At 40.2% G+C, this 20,678-nt stretch overlaps 1 protein-coding gene across 3 annotated transcripts in view; it reads left to right on the top strand.

Moving 5' to 3' along the window:
- Window positions 1-20,678, top strand: part of SEMA6A (semaphorin 6A) — a 118,857-nt gene that overhangs the window by 50,023 nt on the left and 48,156 nt on the right. For 2 of the 3 annotated variants that reach the window (XM_058827633.1, XM_058827635.1), the window contains exons 2-10: window positions 1,325-1,462; window positions 3,847-3,964; window positions 9,145-9,205; window positions 10,715-10,777; window positions 11,586-11,687; window positions 14,440-14,530; window positions 17,864-17,983; window positions 19,046-19,134; window positions 20,039-20,256. In XM_058827633.1, coding sequence (XP_058683616.1) covers window positions 1,363-1,462; window positions 3,847-3,964; window positions 9,145-9,205; window positions 10,715-10,777; window positions 11,586-11,687; window positions 14,440-14,530; window positions 17,864-17,983; window positions 19,046-19,134; window positions 20,039-20,256 — 962 coding nt within the window. In that variant the 5' untranslated portion in view covers window positions 1,325-1,362. Of the gene's footprint in view, window positions 1-1,188; window positions 1,222-1,324; window positions 1,463-3,846; window positions 3,965-9,144; window positions 9,206-10,714; window positions 10,778-11,585; window positions 11,688-14,439; window positions 14,531-17,863; window positions 17,984-19,045; window positions 19,135-20,038; window positions 20,257-20,678 lie in introns of those variants that run through there. The other variant, XM_058827634.1, reaches the window with a different exon arrangement.

The following is a 20,678-nucleotide window of genomic DNA, read 5'->3' as shown; positions in this document are numbered from 1 at the left end:
TATTTTGTTAATAGAAACAGAGAATCAGCCAAAATCCCAATTTGTGTGTTGAAATAATAATAGACTAACACAGAGAGTGTAATAAATCAGTAGTCCTTATGGACTCTATCACCCTGCAACAGATCCCCCGCTCCACACCATTTATAGCAACTGAAATTTTATTTGAAAGCAAATATCTGATGAGGCAAATTAATTATTGTGACATTTTTCTATTGGTTAAAAAATGAGGAATCCAACATTTAAGACTTGCTAATGCTTTTTTTGGCATCAAGAAAGGAGACACAGGTATCTAATATTAAATAGTGCTGCAGAAGGGCAAGTTAGCACTTTGTTTGCCAAATTAACTTTCAAAGACTATGTAGGTTATGAAGTTTGACTTTCTGCCCATAAATCTTGAATGAGTGAGAGACCACTGTAAAATAGCTTTGTTCAAAAGGAATCTTTGGCAGGCAGCATCAAAGGTTTGAAACTCTGGAAAGGATGAAAAGAAAACCCCACTTTTGCACTGATTTCCCCTACAGATCAATGTCTCTGTGAAATTTGCCTGAGAATTATGAAGTATTTACTGTATTATGTGCTGGGTTTTCTCACTGTATCCAAATGCCCCAGTGGTTCCTTTTATCTTGAAGATTTAGGGATATTTTTGTACATGAAATCTGAATGAATGAATGAATGAATGCATCAGTGGAGCACAAGGAAAAATATGCTGGATTTAGACAGTTCTTTTCTTCCGTATTTTATCACAAGTTGGAGTACTGGTTTTACGACACCTAAATTTATGGGCACATATTTTTATGGTAAAGCCCAATGACATGTTCTGAATGCTCCATCAAGCTCTCTCAGTGTTTCTTCACTTGATTCACAACTCTGCAGGGTATGAATCAGTCCTGTAGTATAATTCTTAATCTCTTTCTAACCAGAATAATGTAGTGTGGGTTTGGTTTTTTTATTTATGGTGTGTGTCATCATGTCATCATCTAATTATGTAAACCAAAGAAGGGGAAAATAAAATATTTCTCGGAATACTCTTGTCAGCTGTCGATCAGTGCAGGAGATGAAGCATCTTTATTGCATATAAGCATCATAGGCAGAATTTTTTTTTGTAACACACAGGTCCTTAAGTCTATCCTCAAGCAAGATGTGGTCCTGCTGGGGCATGGGCTGAAGAATAACTGGCTTTGCAGGGCAGTTTCTGCTTAGAAACACATCACACCTCCTCAGGTACAGCGAGAGGCTTGAGGAGAAAAGCTCCCTCTACTTTCAACAGACTCTTAAAAGCTCTGGTCCAACAGAAGGTGATTAAACTCTTATTTTTCTTCCACAGGGTGAAGTGAAGAAGTGAAGCCTCACAGCTGAACTACTATGAGGTCAGAAGCCTTGCTGCTATATTTCACACTGCTACACTTTGCTGGGGCTGGTTTCCCAGAAGATTCTGAGCCTATCAGTATTTCGCATGGCAACTGTAAGTATAAGGGGCCAGAGGACTTCATTTGTACTGAAGTACTGATCAGAAGACTTCAAATCAACACTACTTAAATACTTAAATACAGTTGCAGTGGATATATTTATTTTGTCTTGATTTCTCCCATATCAGCCAATTTACATTCTCTAGTAATCATATAAGAACATGGCTTTTTCACATGGTCTTACTATTTGTTAATCTAATACAAATAATTGAATTTACTTCTTTAAGCTCAGATGAATTCTGCTTGAGCATTAGGCATTTATTTTTCCTAAGATGGAATTGTAGCTAAACAGCAAATCAAGACAAAGAATCTTTTGTGACAGAAGGTTTCTCCTTTCTTACCAGTAGAGATTGGCAAACTCTCCAAAATCTAGAGTAATACCAACAGCTGCATATTGAGATCTGCTGGCTAAACAGGTGGAGAGCTTTCTGTGCATTTTACTGTGGACATCAGGCTTGGCTTAACTATTTCTTTCACATTTGCCTCAGCTCAATTGTGATAATGGCAAAGAAAATTCTTCTAAGTCCCAAAGTTTCAAATGTTTATAAGGAAGTCTTTATCATCTGGGCCTCTAAAAACACAGGGAATAGCAAGTCAGCCAAGATCAGGCCAGTGTTCAATTCTTTATTTGTTCAGGAATTTGGTTTTAAAATTGCCCGTGTTTACTGTGCTTTGGAATGACCTTGGTGCCCATAAACTTTTCTGTCCTGTGTAACACCAGTCTGAAATATGAGACTCCAAGGCACACCTGATGTGCTGCAAATGCCAAGAGACGTCTGGGATACAGCAACAGGGAAGAACTGCTCAGAATCAAACCAGGCGCTTCCTGGCTAGTGTGGCCACTGGATCTTCAGCATCAACATTTTCACCCTCCAGAATGGCAGCGCTAATCATTCTTGCAAAATGATTTGCCAGACGTGGTCCTTTTGGAGAAATAGAACATGATATAATTTTTCCTCTGCATCATGGCATGCTGAAGTGGACATGGATGCCCCTATTTGTTCTATGTCCATGATTTACAGAGGAAACATTACTGAACAAAAAACACCCTGACAGTAAAACTTGGCATTTTGCATTAGGACATGATCAGAAGGATTAAGCTCCTGAATGTAAATCCTGCCTGGTGTCTTAATTTATTTCTTCAAGAGTTCTCAGCACCTGGTTTGGAGAGAAGTTCCTTTTTCTATCTGTTGTATCTGATGATAGTTTTATCACCAGACTTTGTGGCACATGACACTTTGAGGTGCTTTGCTGAAGCCATGATGTGAACCAATACTTTGACCCAGGACAGGTACAATGCTCTTAGAAGACAATAGCTGAAAATACTAAAGCAGCAGATGAGTTTCTGAGGAAACAGACTCCCACAAAGAGCTCAGTTTTCTGGGAAAGCATATTAATGGGGAAAAGGAATAGCTAGATGCTAGTCAGCTCTGTATAATACTCACTTGCAGCAGATCTGCAGTGATAATGCTCATGAGATTATCCTCATCCTGTCTTCTGTTATTTACTTAATTATTTACTTAATTAGCTCCTTCTTTGTGTACCTAGATGTTGTGATCCTATGATATGCATGAATGTGAAGTGGCCCTTGATCAGAAGTGTTCACTATTGTTATAGGTTGCGCACCCATCTGAGGAGCAGTGGTGTGTGCTGAGTTCTCACCCAAAAAATATAATGGGAATAGACAATAAATGCTCTTGCTGACTGGTAGAAGTGGGGGGAAAGCTGACTTGTTGATAGCACAAGCTCAGTACAGGGATTCCAATCCAGTTGCCAGAAGGGCTGGCATACAGACTGGATGCCAAAATAATGTGCAGTGACTTTCACTTCATAAAGTTCAAGTGGTGATTTCCCACCATTCCTCAGAAATCCCTGCAGCTGTTCTATGACAGCAGTCAAGTCCCGTAGAAAACCCAGGGAACTGGTAGTTTGAACCAATGAGAGCCAAGCCTTTTGCTCTAGCCACTACCAGTCCAGACGTCATGGTAATTGATAGGCCACTATGGAATAGTTTTGTCCTGATAGACATGCTTTGTCAGCCAGGAGCAAGCATTAAAGCTCTGCAAGCAGTGAAAGAGAAACTGTGAGAAAGTGCCATGTACCTGTGTGCCAAGAGCTCCAGAACAGCTTTATGCTCAAAAACTTCACAGTTTCTGTCTTCTGCAAAGGTGGTGACTTTCTCCTTTGCAGCAGCAGAGACTGTAACCTTGAGGAACTCTCCAGCTCTCTGTGCTCATGCCTTCCAGCCCCAGTCTGTGCTTCCAGGGCAGAACAGAAACCACCGGTTTTGGCTATAGCTGGGCCCCCTGGTGCTTCATGTTAACACCATTTCAGTTTGTTATTCTCTTTTGACCCTGTTGATTTTTTTTCCTTCCTCCAGATACAAGACAGTATCCGGTGTTTGTGGGTCACAAACCAGGGCGGAACACCACACAGAGGCACCGGCTGGACATCCAGCTTGTCATGGTCATGAACAGGACCCTCTACATTGCTGCTAGGTCAGTAGCACTCCCCTCTTACTGCTTTAAGAGGAGAAAGGAGAAGACAAGGAATATTCAGAGTTCTTCTCTGATGGACACATTATTTTTAGGACTGTCTTGCAGAGAGAGTTTTGCAGCCTGTTAGCAAGACATATTAGAAACCATGCTAAATTATCAGCTAAAGTTTTGTGATGCATTACACCTGTGCTTTAGGACTACATGCCTCTGCCTTCCTCTGAGACCTGAAAGAGGGAAGTTGCCAGAAAAAATAATTTAGTTCCATGGAAAAGCAATTCTGTCCTCATTGTTTTATTCCACTTGTGCTCACCAATAATGACAAATTTTAAAGAATAATTCTTCTGTGCACAGATGCATTTTTTGTTAGAATTATTTGAGTGTAATTTTGCTGATTTAGGCATGTTTTTTAAATCATAAGACAAAAAAGACAACCTAATATGCTTCTTCAAGGTTAATTGAATTTAGTGCCTTGAGTTTTTTGGAGAGCTGTACTGTGCAGACATGAGCACATCTTTTTATAAAAATTGCACATAGAGCCACCCATTCAGTTTGCTTAGCCCAGCTTGCACTGTCAGCCTCAGCGGGGCTACACCCATTACACACCTGCTAGCCTGGCAGAGATCTGAGTTAACACTTCATCTCCCTACCTGTGACAATCTTAGAGTGGGAATTACATGAGAGATGCAGAATGAGTGCATGAGGGCTCCAGATTAGCAAGGGTGGGTGGTCCAGTTTAGGAGCTCTTGGACCCAGATCCTATTTGGGACCTCCGTGCAAGCTGCCTCTCAAGTAGTAGCTTGTTTCCTGCCTGTTTTCTGGTCCTCCGTTGGAAAAATACGCACCTTTCTGCATGTGCCACATAAAACCAGGCTGTTGCTGCAGATGGGAGAAGTGGTGGGTGGGATAGCCAAGAATGAAGGGGAACAGCTGCTGAACAGGCAGCCTCTCACCACCAGCCCTGTCTGCAAAGCCCTTGGCAGTCTCTGGGAGCTGCCTGGCTTTCTTCTCAAACAGCCACTCCCCATCTCCTGGGTGGTCGGATGAGTCCTGTGGGGGAAAGCTGCCTGTGGATCTCTGTGCGGCACCACCTAATTGATAATTGCGTTACACCAGCACGGTCACTCAGCGATGCTTTCAGAGTCGTGTCCCTGGCTGCTGGAAGAACACACCTGTTCCCTTAGCCAGCCATCGCAGCTGCTCTGTCTAATTGCAGCTTCCTCGGGCTCCTTGCACGCCCCGCACTGCCGGGACTCTGGGCGACAGAGCTCAGGGCCCTCACGGCAAGACCTCGAGTCCAGGCAGGGAGCGAGTATCCTTCCACAGGAGCTGTGGTGGTGGTGGTGGTCGTACAAGGAGAGGTCAGCCCTGCTGCAAGTGGCAAAGCCCTGTGCTTTGCCTGGGCTCCGAGGTATTTCTGCTGTGTTTAGTGTGATAATGAGTGGGGCAGGGCAGATGGTTGAATAGGTTTGAAAGGTGGTGGCAGGATTTCCTCCTTTTCATGACTGAGTTCCCTTTGCTTTCCTTATTTGTTTCCCTTTAAATTAGGAAATTATTTGCAGTGAGGTGGTAGTAAATCCTCTTTGCAGATTTTGCTCTGCTGTTTTCATAGTTTGTTCCCAGACTGAGATTGATGCAGTTAGACTGTCTCAGTGCCCGAGTGACTGGCATTACAGCAGGAAAAGCCAGAAAACAGCTTTGTGCACAAATAATAATGCAAATAATTTTGTGTGCACAAATTATGTGAAGAATGCCAATATTTGGGTCATAACATGTACTAGTATGTGAATATGCATTCTTCCTTATTTGTATAAAGCAACTTCCTACAATGAGAGTGCTTATGTAGTCCCAGGATCTTGTGACCTACAAAAAAGAATAAAGGCCTGGTCTGTTTTGTACTTACACAGGCATGAAAATCTTCTTAAGCTTTTTTTTTTCCTTCAGTAACTCAAAACCTCTTTGACATATTCTTTCCCCCCTCCCTGTTACTGAAAAAAGTCCTTCCTGGGCTGACAAGACTATTTGATACAAGTTGAAACTCAGACGTAATCTTTAAGTAACAAACTTCAGAAAATGGGTCATCCGTGCCTATCTAGTATGATTGAAAGCTTGTAATTCAAATACTGAATTTCCTTCAAAGGCAGCAGTAAATCTCGAGATTGGAAGCGAATTTGTACACAAGCAAAGGTGTTAGCCAAAGCATTTTATAACAAGATTCATTGAAAACTAGCTAAATAAATCTTTGGGCTATTATATGAGATACTGCTTTCATGCTTTTTTTATACATTGAAATACAGTGATCCTAAGTTTATGTTTTATCTAATTATCTGTAAAACAATCAAAACAAATTCTGAGAGTTTTTATTTTAGGGTTGTTGTGTTTAGGCTGGGTTGGTTTTTGTTTGTTTGTTTGTTTGTTTGCTTGTTTTTGAAAAAGTGTTGACTTTTGCAGACAGTTTCAGTGCACCAGAAAGGCTAGCTCAGATTTGAGAACTGCTTAGATTTTATTAATGAGCAACTGACATGGAACAAAATTTCTGGCAGCCTGCTACATTTTTTGTCATTTGGGATACATGACTCCTGTATTAGCTATTACCAAATAAAGTTTTGTGTCAATTCACAAAGGCATTATTTCATGTTATCAGGCAGAAATACACAGCCAATATAAATCAGAAGAGCTCAGCCAAAGCCCATAAAGCTTTGCTGTCTGAATATCTGGCTTCCAGTCTGTGAAAAACTGGGTCTGTCATCTTTTTTCTCGTGGGAAGGGTACTCCCTCGCCATCTCCCTCTCACTCACCCACACCCAGGCACACACCCCCTTTTTCTAAGTTTGCTGTGTCTCCTCCTCCCATTGTCTCCATGCAGTGGCAGCTTTTGTTCACATTATCTGCCACCCCTCCTCATGTGTGTGTGGAGCAGGGTATGGGGTGGCTCCCTCCTCATTTGCAGTTACGTGTTTCCAAACCGTGCTCCGAGTGCCAAGGGTCGTGCACAGCCAGTGGCATTATTTAAATTCCCGTCCTCGACAAGATTATGCCATGGCAACAAAACTTGGTTCTGCTGACTGGAGGTGGGAAAAACGGAAGCTCTAGGATTAAGTAAATTTGTGTTAGAATAACTTAATTAGCAGTAAACTGTACACATGCCACAGCTACTAGATAGTAGGAGTTGGGCAGCAGTGGGAAAAGGAGAACAAGGACAATCCCACGTTTTCTGTGATTAGGGAGCCCTCCCCCAAATCTGACAGCTCTTTTGCTCTCTACTGACACTGTCAGCAACTGTGGTTCATCTGTGGCGTAACAAAATAATATGTAATTTTCCTGATGCTACCCTTCTTTCCAACAATCCCGTCACTTAGCATCTAAGTTTGGTTTGAACTGTTCCTTGAACCAGAAAGTAAGTCCTCTAAGGACTGTTTTATTGAGATTGGAACTAAACAACTTGGCTCTTTCGGAGTATCACTGATGCATTTCCTAATTTTCTTGTTGAAAATGAAAAAATTGTAACCTCTGGAAAGCGAAGCTGATGAATAAAATCAAGAGCTTTGCTGGAAGAAGGGTTTTAGAGGTCCACCCGCACCTCATTTGCAATTCAAGAGATTTCCCCCCCCCACTTTTATATAGCAGGAGTGAGAGCAATAAAGAGCAATGCACATAAAAAGGGAACCATGACGTAATCCATTAAGCTGATATCGTGCTAATAGGTAATTTTATTTCAGAACCAACCCTGACCACTGCTCTGTCGCTGAAGTCAGGCAAATAATAAACTGAAGTATTAAACTAATCTTAGAAGTAAATGACAGCTCTGGTTTTAGTCTGAAGGAGAAGAAAACCCATCAACTCCTCGATCTGGCATCTTACAAAGCAAACTCCAAGCTCCACAGGAGACAAATTTTTAAAAGCCTGTTCCCTACCGCAATGCTGCCTCTTTTCTCCACCTGAGAGAAGTGTTGTTTATTTCTCTTGTAGCAGTATTCTGTGTTTTCCTTATTTAAAGAGACTAGCACTGGTTCCCCAAAACCCAATAAAAATGAAACTAACCTTGCCAGCAGGGATTTCTAAAATGGAAAGAGCCTGCATTCTGCTTTCAGCAGACCCCTCTGATGCTGTGGATCATACTTCAGCTGCGCAGTTTTCTGCAATTTTCTTTCAAGGAAAAATGAGATCAAAGTCCCAATTTGATGTGCTGATTACTACAGCGTTGTGGGTTGGTGGGTTTTTTCAACTTCTGGGTTCTATACAGAGCTGTTCTTGTTCTAAGCTTACATGGAAGAGAATGTCTAAAAATCTCTCTTTACCTGAGTAGCTGTGTCTATTTCCTCTTTCCAAGAAGAGAATGGCAGCTAATTGTAGAGAGGGACAGGTTCTCAGGAAAATAGGAAAGTAAATGCAATAAAAAAAGTGTGAACTTTTTGTCAGAGAAATATTTTACCGTTTAGTTTGGCCAGCAGTGTGTGCAGAAAAGAATGATTTCTTGGAATAGTTTTGTGTCTGTCAGCTTTTGTCTGCCATATTGTCAATCAAATTATAACAGTTAAAGTTAAATATTTAAAAGGGAAAAGGAGAGGGGAGGGGAGGGGAGGGGAGGGGAGGGGAGGGGAGGGGAGGGGAGGGGAGGGGAGGGGAGGGGAGGGGAGGGGAGGGGAGGGGAGGGGAGGGGAGGGGAGGGGAGGGGAGGGGAGGGGAGGGGAGGGGAGGGGAGGGGAGGGGAGGGGGACCTCTTTTTAACCCATGTTAGTGGGTACCGATGTGGCACAGTGACTTCTAGCCCAGGAGTATTGCAAAGACTGCCTACAAGCTTGCAGCTGATTTCAGGATACAGAAAAACATCTTCATACTATATTGTGGCATCTACTGTAGGACTGATAGAGCAGAAATCATGTGAGACTCATCTACATTCCCAAATCTCGTCTGTTCAAGTAAATAATTGCTTTTGGGAAATAATCTTACTTTGAAGTTTTGTGGCACTTCTCTTTTTTTCTCTTAATGGGAAAGCAAACAGTTTATATGTAAAAATGCTTTTGTGGGAGAAGCAGGAGATGCTGCCAGTAATGCTTCCTGGTAAGATCTCTGATTTTTTTTAAAATGGATTATGGATTATCTTGTGATGGATAGCTCTCTTGTAGAAAGTAAACTGTCTGACTACTCCATGTGACTTCATATTCATTTGCTTTTGTTTACAGGGACCATATTTATACTGTTGATATGGACACATCACATACAGAAGAAATTTATTTTAGCAAAGTAAGTAGCTTCTATCATCACCCAGAAACCAAGGACACTAGAACAAGCTTCAAATAAATAGGATGATGACATTGTTTTAAAGAACTTCTAGCACTGCTGTAAAACTGTAATAAGCAAGCAAGATGGCATTGCTAATCATATTTGGGGAGAGCTAGAATAGCAATCATGTCCTCTGTGAGTTTCTGATAAGTGGTTTAGCTGGGCTGATAAGCAGTCTGTACTGAAATATGGTGAGGTCCCTGATGGAACATCTGTCAGACATCTATTCATTTATATGCAGCAGTTTTCTGTAACAGCTATACTATCCCAATTAAGTCTACTGAAACTTTCATCATAAGAAGCAAGTTACATATTTTCATGCACACAATTTGTTTTCACTCGTGCAAGAACTGACTGAATAAAATCATACTATAACACCACTTTGTAGATGTATGCTCATTATCTCCATGGGAAGTTGCATTCAAACGAGAAAAACTTTTTCTGCATTACTACATTGGATATTAACATGAACATACTGAGAATAATCTCTCTTCATCTCCTTTGCATTGCATTCATATTGTGTAACATACATTAAACACAGCCTTGGACCCACCGAAGTTCATACAAATTGGGCATTGGATGAATTCCACTGGAGAAGGGGACGGTGCTTCATTATGAATGATGCTGAAGATGAACTTTTTTACTCATGAAAGAGTGAGGGCACAAGCTTATAATGGGAATTAATATTCATGGTTACTCTTTCAGCTTGGACCCCTCCATGAATGCACAGTGCCTTAGTTTACTGATCAGGAACTGTCAGAACTGTTAGAGGTATCATGGCAATAGTGTCTAAGGTGATGCCATCTTAGGCCATGTGATTTTAAACAAAGTTTTATTATAATTTATAAGCCTTTCACATTTGACCATTATTTAAACTCATCTCAGAAAAAAACCCCAAAAATCTGGGTACAGGATTTACCTGTAAATCTTCTGGAGGAAGAGTGTTAGCAGATAAAGTCAGCAGTGTCTTGACAGTTGAAAAACTCTTAGAGCTTTTTAGCTGAATTAAAGTGGTAAGATTTACCTGAATTTTATTTCTTTCCAGATCTAATATGTTGTATTTCAGAATGCATATTTCATTTAGAATCCAGTGAAGGTTCATAGTCCATAAATAGCAATAGTAATAAATAGTCCATAAATGATGATTCTGATTTGTAGAGCAATATGAATTAAAAGAAGAGAACATCTAGTACTTTTAAGAAAAGTACACATTTTTCAAAGTTGGCCTGTTGTTGAATTCTGTTAGTTTAGGCTTTAAAGATAGAGGGATGGGTTTCCAGTCTCTTGAACTGGAGACAAAACAAACTCCACATCACTAAACCTTCATTTTGTGGTGAATTAATCATGGAGATAGTGCAGAAAACTTTCAATAAACTTTCAAAATATAGTCTCCCCCAAGAGACTTCTATTTCTGAAATCAATAGTAAAAAACCTCCGAGTTCTAATTGATATATTTCTTTATTCCTGCAGAAATTGACATGGAAATCTAGACAGGCTGATGTAGACACATGCAGAATGAAGGGAAAACATAAGGTAGGTAATTTTCATTTCTTCTGCGACTGCCACTTTAGTTGCATCAGTATTATCTCCGGCTGCTCTCTGTGATGTGGAATGGATCGTGCCATTCACTTCTTACCAGTAATTGCTTTTTCCATCAGCTTCCTGAAGGCTTTAATTTGCAAAAATAGTTCACTTAGAATGTGATAAAATATTACGACAGAAGCCACAGCAATATCTGAAATACTTAAAGGCATTGAGCAGGTCCCAGTGCATAGTGCACCAGTCTTGCTTCAAAAGCTGAATCAATCCTCCTGTGGGAATGCACTGAGAAGTTTGGGTAAAACATGAATGTGGGGCTGTAGAAGGACTGTTTCTCACGCCAGTTTCACCCTCCTGTAACCTATGACTGGCACAAGTGGTATCAAAATTAGATGCAGACTCTTTGATTCTTTACGTCCCCTTCTAGTTACAGAAGCTTCTTGCCAGAACATTGTAGTGGTGATGTCACTGTCTCACATGCAGCACATGTGACAAGATCAGATTTTTTGCTCTTCAGGAAAGCAACAGTTTTCAAACAAAATTCACCTTTGTCAGCAACAGCAAACTAGGAGCTGCAATATGAATGCTGTCTCTTCAGTTCTTTGTAATTTTTAAACTACTAGAATATAAATTAATTACAATTTGCTCATTGTCAATTAAACATAGTCAAAATAAGGCCAAAGTATCACAGTGAGTACCAGCCAAATTAATTTTAAACCTGATGATGAAATATCACCACTTAAAAATAAAAACAAATACTCAAAATACAATAGTTGAAATAATTTTTATTCTTTTTCTTCAGGATGAATGTCATAACTTTATTAAGGTTCTCCTAAAAAGAAATGAGGACACACTGTTTATCTGTGGAACAAATGCATTCAACCCTTCTTGCAGGAACTACAAAGTATGTAATCTGCATGTGGAATTTCTCTTATGCCTTGTTTTTTGGTTGGATTTATTGTGACTGTGTTGGCAGCAGCATGAGGTTGTTATTCAGCCTGTGCACCATTCAACTCTGAAATATTTGTCCTGACTTGTTTCAGTGCTACCGAGTTCAGTGTTGATTGGATTTCTGAGAAAATCTCACACTGAATAGTTCTAGTTCGTTGCAACTCCTGCACATCAAGAGTATTGCCACTTTGTATTGCCCTCCATAGGTGCAGAGTCCTTCAGATCCCTGCTTGGGGATGTAGTCACTCCTCAGAAAGTTCCTCAGCTTGTCACTGACACTCACATCAAATTATAGACTAATATTGGAGGTTACTTCTGAGTTGCAGGTTTTAAAATTTCTGTCGTACTGTTCGCAATCGCAAAAACAGTTCTCAAAATGCTTGAGGGCATAGCAAGCAAAACCTGAGTTTCTTGTGAGCCCCCCAGGTAGGGACACTGTGGAGATCCTGCAGCATTGTGTACTGTGGAAGTGATGGCAGAATCCATCCATGGCAGCAGATCTCCACAAGGAAGAGTACAACAGGACAGTGGTGTATTCCTCACTTGCTGGGGATCTGTAAAGCCACAACGTTGTCTAGAGCAGTGTTGAAACTTTCATACTTGACATTAATGCCCTGAAGCCAATTTATTCCTTTGGCATAGTGTATCCCAGTAGTCTCCATTCCAATAGGACCCATTTACTGAAATATTTCCCATTTTCTTAGGATTTCATCATTATATTCTTATATAACTCCCAACAGTGGATGTCTCTGGAGTAGTTTTGAAATTAATTTATTTAGGCATTTGACATCCACACTCTGCTTTCCTAGGCAGTTACATCCCACAGGTCATTTCTCATCTTTTTTCTGGAAAAACAAAATTCAATAAAATAAAATAAAATGCTGCTCCTGACAAACCCACAACTGTCATTCAGGTTTTGGGTTCAGAGTTACTGTAAAAAAACAGAATAAAGATAACATCCAGGAAAACTGCTTCCCTAGTGGTATTCACTGTGAGTGCTGCTCTTCCTTGATTTTTGTGCAATGATGCTTTACCTCATTTAGCCACTATAATGGCTGCAGTTTAGAAAACACAGGAGGGAAGTGCAGGGTAGTATTTTCTTCCAGTCTGCAGAGGAAGAACCAAATTTGAGTAAGAAAGCTTGTGTCATGGTGACTGTGAGGAACAGTTAGATGGTCTATTAACAGCCGTTTCTTTTATTCTTTCTTTGCCTACTCCTAGTATGCAGTGAAGCTTCTTGATCTCAGGGCTGTATCTAGTCTTCTAGTACAGTTTTTAATTTTTTATCTCTGAATGCCATTAATGAGGCTAACAAATCTCAGCTAGTCTCCTTGCGTGGAAATTGTCTTTTAGATACAATTACAGATTTCTTTGGCATACTGATGTGAGGCATATAAATGGCCTTCTCCCCCTTACTCCAGAGTTTTCATCCCCCTCTCTGCAGGGCTGGATAGGGTAATCTCTCTGGCAGTCTTCAGGAGGCCTCTGCAACACCTGCCCTGACTTTTCCTCCATGTATCACTTCTTTATACAGAGAGAGAGCTAAACATGTGCCAAACAGAAAGCAGGGCTGCCCCTCAAGCCTGCAAGTGGTCGTGAAGATGAGCCCAGGGTGTGGAGCTTGGTGCAGGAAAAGTCACTCAGGACTCTAACTCACTTCCACTCACTTGAATGCTTTTCAGCCTCTGAGTAAACACAACTAACTGCCCTCAGAGTGGATTTTGACAGGAAGGATACATGACAGAAAACAAATGATCACAAATCATCCTCCAAAGGACTTGGAAGCTGTAACATACAAATTAAAAGTTGATTTAAGTTGATGGTGCTGTGTGGGTTATTTCTCATGCTCTGAGTCTTTACTGTATATGATCTATACAGTTTGAGCTGGACAGGTTGCCTGAATATGCTACAAAGGTTCTTATTCCCAAAATACAGTAATATAAGCATCTTAAAGAGGTAAGAGGTGTGCAATTCTCCCTTAGATCACCAGGTCTTCTTGAACTTCATGTAAAGTCAATCTGTATATTTGTGTTATTATCAGTGCCCAGGGTGAATTTATTTCCCAGGAGTTACATATAAGCCTCAGAATTTACAATTGCTGGACAGATTAATTCTTGCCTGCTGGTAAGAGGATTCTCTGTGACACAGACTTCACTGGTATAGTAAAACTTGAAGTGCATCTTTCTGAATATGCAAATCAAGGAAGAGAGCACCACTGTTGAGACTAGAGCAGAAGGATCTCTGGACTTGGGGGAGAAAAATGCACATAGAAATAATTGTCCTAGTGTTGTTTCTTCTGGATGCTGTGGTTTGCAGTCTTTTCTGTGTATAAGAGTGCTTCTGTTGGGTCACTGTTGAGGATAAATTTTGGAGCCTTGCCAGAACCACAGACCACATAGCCTGCTACAGTTCAAAATGAAACTTGTGTGCAGATAAAATACAGACTGAAGACTTTTGTAAAATGTGTCAGGGTGAGAATGATTAGCTCCAAAATAATGCCTAACTTACTAGACATATTTTTTTCAGACTTATTTTATTTAATGCCATGATTTTTGTCAAGTTTTTACTTCATAGTCAGGAACAGAGTTAGAGAATGGGCCTTCTCCTCTGCCCAGAAAAGAAGAAGCACTGTCATAAGCCTCATCCTGGGTAAGAAGTTCTGTTTGTTTGTTTCTCTATTTGAGGAGCTCCCTTTGATTTTTCAGATGGATACCTTGGACTATCTGGAAGAGGAATTCAGTGGAATGGCCAGGTGTCCCTATGATGCAAAGCATGCCAATGTTGCATTGTTTGCAGGTAAAATGATGGAGATAAACTTTTTACTTTCTGTCCTGCAGCCCAGGCTTAGCCTAATGCTGTGCCTCTTGCTTGAGCCCAGAATGCCCAAATCTAAAAGGTGTCAGAGGGAGTGAGCAATGACTAAAAAGAGGGGGCATAAGGAAATCTCTAGCAAAAAAATCCTTCCCTTTCTCTGGAACTAACTTCACTGTCATCAAAACTGCATGAATCCACAGTTTCCTGGATCAATATTTCAGTACTTCCTGTATTCTTGATAATGTTACCAGTGTGAGGCACCATTTCTAGCTGCATCCAGCTTCTGAGAACGTCAAAGGAAGTCAAGGCTTGTGTAAGCTTTAATGAGGATTATGCAGGGTATGCGTAGAGTTTTTAACAACTCTAAGCCTAAGCTAACATTCGTAATAAAAGGAAGTCAAGGAAAATGCTGTGGCATGCCCTTTTCTAGATCTAGGAGGAAGGGGAAGGTGATTTTTTTGTTGTTGTTTTTTTAACTGGAAAATCTTAGTATGGTCTTACCAGCTGCTGTAGGCAAAAAGGGAGAAGTGTATTGGCTAGTGGTAATTCATGCTGCATGCAGAGTAGTGTTTACTGTGATTTCTACTACAATAGTTAGAAAAAGCAGGATCTTATAAATGGGGTTAATTTTGGCTGTTGATTGTGTGGTATTTTTGTATATGTCTTCAGGAATCCCTGATTAAATTATTTCTTTATCAAACTTCTCTTAGTGTGAATCCTGCTGATCTTTTTTTAGGTCCGGCTGTTAGATTGTTGGTGAAAATAATAAAGACATCATCCGTGATAATGCGAGTCCAGTTCAGCAGGTGTGCTGCTATAAAACAGAGCCTGGGTGCTCACATGGAAATAACTAAGCTATTCCTCTGAAGATTTAAGAATGTGCAAGTATTTCAGCCATTCTCTAACTAGTCTGTAGCCAAAGGGCTCTATTAAGCACTACTATGTTTGAGGTATCATCATCTGCCTCACAAAGGAGAGATTTTATAACCTGTTTCAATTTTTATTTTTTTTTTTAATCTTTATAGTGCAAATAAGTGGGATCTTTTGTTTCAAGAATAGTGATGATGATAGCAGTAGTATGTGATTTCTTAATTACAGTCACAGGCAATTAGAAATATATAAAAGAATATATAAAGAAATATACAGTAGAAATTCTCCAGTTGTAGCAAGTAATTCATAAAGCATGGAAAGAGAGAAAGTCCTTTAGGGAAATATTTTTCCCATGTCTCTCAGGCTCCCTGTCCTTAGTGCAGTCTGAATGACCTCTCAGAAAGATCTTTCTCACTGTATTGGCCAAGAGTTTATGACCAGCCTATTGTAAACATTCACTTTGAATGCAGATGAAGTTCAGAAAGATGACTCCAAATTTGTTAATGAAGAAATCCTTGCATTATTTGAAAATAAAGAGAATATTTATAGAAGTGATCATACTCCTCCATGGTGATTCAGAATAAATTTGATACAGTTAAAATAAATATTTGTAGACTATGCCCCATAAATATGCTAGCTTCAGAAAATCACTGTAATATATGTCTTACATGTTGGTACCCATGCTAACTTTTCAGAGTGCAATGAAAAGCAGTTTCAGAACAGTTTAGGGCACAAATCCAGGTCATCTGAGTTTGTTGGATGCACTTACATGAATATGGCTCATCTTGCTATTACAGCTGATATGTACAAATTGTAGTTAGTCACAGGAACTTGGCAGGAAAGAAAATAAGAGTGTGGTTGTATTAACATGAGTTCAGACATCCGTATCTCGACAATTGAGCTTTTTATTTCTTTATTCTATTTTAATTTGGGGAGGGGGGGAAACGACAACACGACATGACATGACATGTTGTAATTACTTTTTCTGTTTTGCTAAGAAAAAATGATCATTCTTAAGTAGCCAAATAAGGACAAGACTTGCGTGAGTCAGAATAAAGCATACAGTACTGCTAATAAAAAACATTCTGAATTTTAAATCTGGAGCTGAAATTCACAAACTCACAGGGTTTCTAGGGTTGGAAGGGATCTCTGGAAATCATCCAGCCCAATGACCCTTGCCAAGGCAGGGTCACCTACAGCAAGTGACACAGGAATGTGTCCAAATGGGGTTTGAATGCCTCCAGATAGGGAGACTCCACAACCTCCAGGGAAGTCTGTTACAGTGTTCTCAATGCAAAGAAGTCCTTCCTTGTCTTGAGGTGGAACTTCTTTAGTTTTAGTTTGTGGCCATTGCTCCTTGTCCTGTCGCAGGGCACACTGAAGAGCCTAGCACTATCTGCTTGGCAACCTCCTTTGAAATAGCTGTATGCATTAATGAGATTCCCTCTCAGTCTTAAATTAAATGGTGTCTGCAAGTATAAGGAGGAGAGCTTGAAGGCAGTAGAAGCCTCTCTGCTTTTTCTTGGGAATGTCCTCAGTGCTGGTGCCTTCAAGGCACCAACATAATCTCTATCAGAGGAGATGTAAACAATTCTGATTTTTATGCAGACACAATAGAGACACAATTCTGTGGGCTCATGCTGCACCTCTTGTGCTTCTAGCAGACATCATGTTCCAACATCTATCTCACACATGAAAACAGTCCTGTACAGTTACCATGACCTGCAAACAGATTAGATAACAAATAAAATTTTAAAATGCTGTGGAAGCTTGTGCTTTTATGTCCTTATAGTTTTGTATATTTTGGTTGTCCTTGGGGTGCCATTTTGTAGGCCCTTTCTTATCACTTGTCCTCCATTCTTTAAGAGAGAGGAATGCATAATTCAAATGGGAAATGCCTAAAATGCATGCTAGAAAAGAAATATTGATGGGTAATCCTCCTCCATCACTCCTCATTCCTGTTTCGTCAGGGCTCCCAGCATGCTATTTAATCTTTTGTTAGTGATCTTTGGCAGAGCAGAAGTGCTCTCAAGGGGAGAAATCTTTGTAAGTGTCAATTAGCTGACAGTCTTCAAGCCCTGTCTGGTTTGCACTCCCAGTTAAAATTAACAATTCTGTTATATTTGTTTTGCTGACATACCTAGGCAGAATTTCTGAGCATTGACATGTGACTGTCAGTATCACATACCTAAACTGAAGAAGAATTATTCCATAAGGGTATTTTCTTCCACAGCATCCCTCTGAAATTACCATTTTGCGAAGTGGTGACTTGCTTGTTCAGTACTCAGTTCCATTTACCTAGCTGGATTTTTTTCCTTCCCTCCAGTGTTCCTAAGGAGACTGTGATGGCTTTGTTTCCCCTGCCCATCTGACTGATGAGAGAAGAAGCAATTGTATTATTTCTAATGCTCCTCCCCCCTTGTTTCTTCTTTCTGTCCTCCCCAGAGGGAAAGCTGTATTCTGCCACAGTGACCGACTTCCTTGCAATAGATGCAGTCATATATCGGAGCCTTGGAGACAGCCCAACTCTGCGGACAGTTAAACATGACTCCAAGTGGTTGAAAGGTAGATAAACAAGGCAAAAAAAGCAGCACCTCTGATGAGAGTCTTGGGTTTCTGACAGACCTCTTTGTCAATTCATTTCACCAATGTTTTCTGGCAGAAAGAGGGAAGTAGATTGCATCTCTTGCTTACTCTGATCTGTTTATCTCTTTCTCTCTTCTCCTGACCCCAAGTTACTGGATTTGACAGAAGCTGTGAGCTGGGTAGGTCAGAATATGTATTCCAGTGAGCTTTCCAAGCTGAAATCCACCAGTTTACGTCTGTTGGATAGAAAAGTTGGAGCTTGCAGGGCTCTGGGTGCTTGGGCTGTATTTGAAAATATTCCTGCCACAGCACTGTTAGGTAACAACCAAGGCTTTATGAAGTATAGAAGGTTTGTCCTGTAATGTTAAGATTCATTAATGAAACTAAAATTATGGGAATGTTGCACAAAAGCCTTTCTGTTACAGTTCTTAAGAATTGTACTGCTGCCATTGAATTAGGCAATTTCTGTGCTCTAAATGCCCTCATTGTTAAGAGTGGTGTTGTTTAGCTTCATGTAGGTGTTAAGAATTGTTAGCATTTGGAGTGATTTTAACAGACAGCAAAGCCATAGATTCAAGTCTTTTTCTGCATGCAGAAATGTTTTGCCAGGTGTCAACTTTAGCTGTCCCACTTTGCTTGCTGCTACAGACACGTGTGGGCAGAAACAGTTATGTGGTTTCTTATTCCATCTCACAGCCTGCATGCCATAAAGAGCACTGCTTGGACCCCTCAGGCATACAGTTATAAATGCCTGTTTACCTTTCCTCTTACTCCATGCAGGGCAGACGTATTGGTGGCAGAGACTTAACTACTCTGCAGTGATGTTGCACAGGCTTGTTCCCAGCTCTCCTGTCCCCAGACAGTGATTCTTCTGCAGCAGTGATTTGTTTGTTCTGAAAACTGATCAAGTTTGTCAAACACAGACGTTTCACTTCTGGATGTTAAGTGTGAATGTATTTGGTTTCTCTTTGCTGTATTTCTCTGTATCCTGTACATGGTGTCTAAAAGTCTTGGGTTGCTGTTTTGTTTTTTTTTTCCTAGAACCATACTTTGTTCAGGCAGTTGATTATGGCAATTACATATACTTCTTCTTCCGGGAAATAGCAGTGGAGTACAACAGCATGGGAAAGGTAAGGGCAAAAACATTGCCTTGAATGACTTTGTCAGATTCAGGAGGAGGAAAACTTATGCTATTCTTGGACCAATGCTGTTACGAGTGACCTTGAAATGAGAACCATAAATCATGATGACAAGGTCAGCATTTTGAGAAGATTCCTATTGCTCAAGCCAAAAGGTTGGCTGGAGTGAAACATTGCACTGTCTTGAAAGGAAAATGTGTAGTTTCTTACAGTGATGGTGTATGCTAGAGTCTCTTTTCTGAAATTATAAAAAGCACAAGGCTAATGTAGTTAGTTCAACATAGTAGATAATTGTTAAAAATGGATTCCAAAGCAGGAAGACATTTTTCTGTAAGAAATATGAATTAGAGTGCTGAGTAAACAGGGGTAGGAATTTTGTGCTCTGCCATTCTGAAAAGAACAATTAAACACTTTCTGCATTTTTTCTAATGTCACAATAGCTTTCTGACAAAGCAGTTAGAAAAGCTGACCAAGGTCACTAAGGTGGAGAGCAGGAATAAGAGCCCAACAAGATTTGCATAGTTTTTAAGTGCTGAAAACACAAGAATCAGAGCAGCAGTGTGGGTTGCAGGGATTGTGAATATGAAATGTGCTTTTGTTTGGGGAAATAGAAAGCTAAGCAGTCTGTATGGAAATGAGTTTTATATGGGTTGAGAGCAGATCTCCTGAAGGATTTATGGCTGTGTGGTAAATGCCACAGTCTTATCTTTCATAGCACACTGTTCCAAAGCTTAATTTTTCTCTGTTTCTTATTTGTCACAGATTATAGAAAAGTGGTATTAAATTAAGCACCTTGCTGTGTTATTCCAAATGTGTTAAAAGCTGTATTCCAACGAACTCTTTAAGTCAAGCAAACACTTAATTTTCTCCATTATTTTTGCTCTATTCCTTACAGGTAGTTTTCCCAAGGGTGGCCCAGGTTTGCAAAAATGACATGGGAGGATCTCAGAGAGTGCTGGAAAAACAGTGGACTTCCTTTCTCAAGGCTCGGTTGAACTGCTCGGTTCCTGGCGACTCACACTTCTACTTCAACATTCTGCAGTCAGTTACAGATGTGATACATTTCAATGGCCGGGATGTTGTTTTAGCAACATTCTCCACTCCATATAATAGGTAATAGTCACAATAACCTTTTACCTTCTATTTCCTTCATGTTTTGCTTTTCACTGCAGTTCCTTTTTACTTTATGCAAGTACAAGAAGTGATTGCTCATATGATGTAATTGTTATGTACCCTGCGCTTGCCGATAGTTTGGATTTAATTTTAAGGTACCCTGGTAGTGCTTACTTCATTCCTGATGACTTAGGGTGGCTTTCAGCCATTTACTATCTGGACACATCCCTCAGACATGCTTTTTTTTACATGGGAATAGTTCATACCAGCCACCAAGAAGCATTGCAGTGTGTAACTTGAAAAATATTATCCCAAAGAGAAAATACAGAAATTTTTTTCCTCACGAAGGGCTGTGTCTGTCCTGTTTATAGCTAAACCTCCAAGAGCCGTGTTATTTTGTTCTCTTTGTTTTATGCATCCCT

Source organism: Poecile atricapillus, chromosome Z, assembly GCF_030490865.1.
Source record: "Poecile atricapillus isolate bPoeAtr1 chromosome Z, bPoeAtr1.hap1, whole genome shotgun sequence".
NCBI lineage: Eukaryota > Metazoa > Chordata > Aves > Passeriformes > Paridae > Poecile > Poecile atricapillus.
Note: the sequence above shows the minus strand (reverse complement) of the source record. Positions and strands in the feature narration are given on the sequence as shown.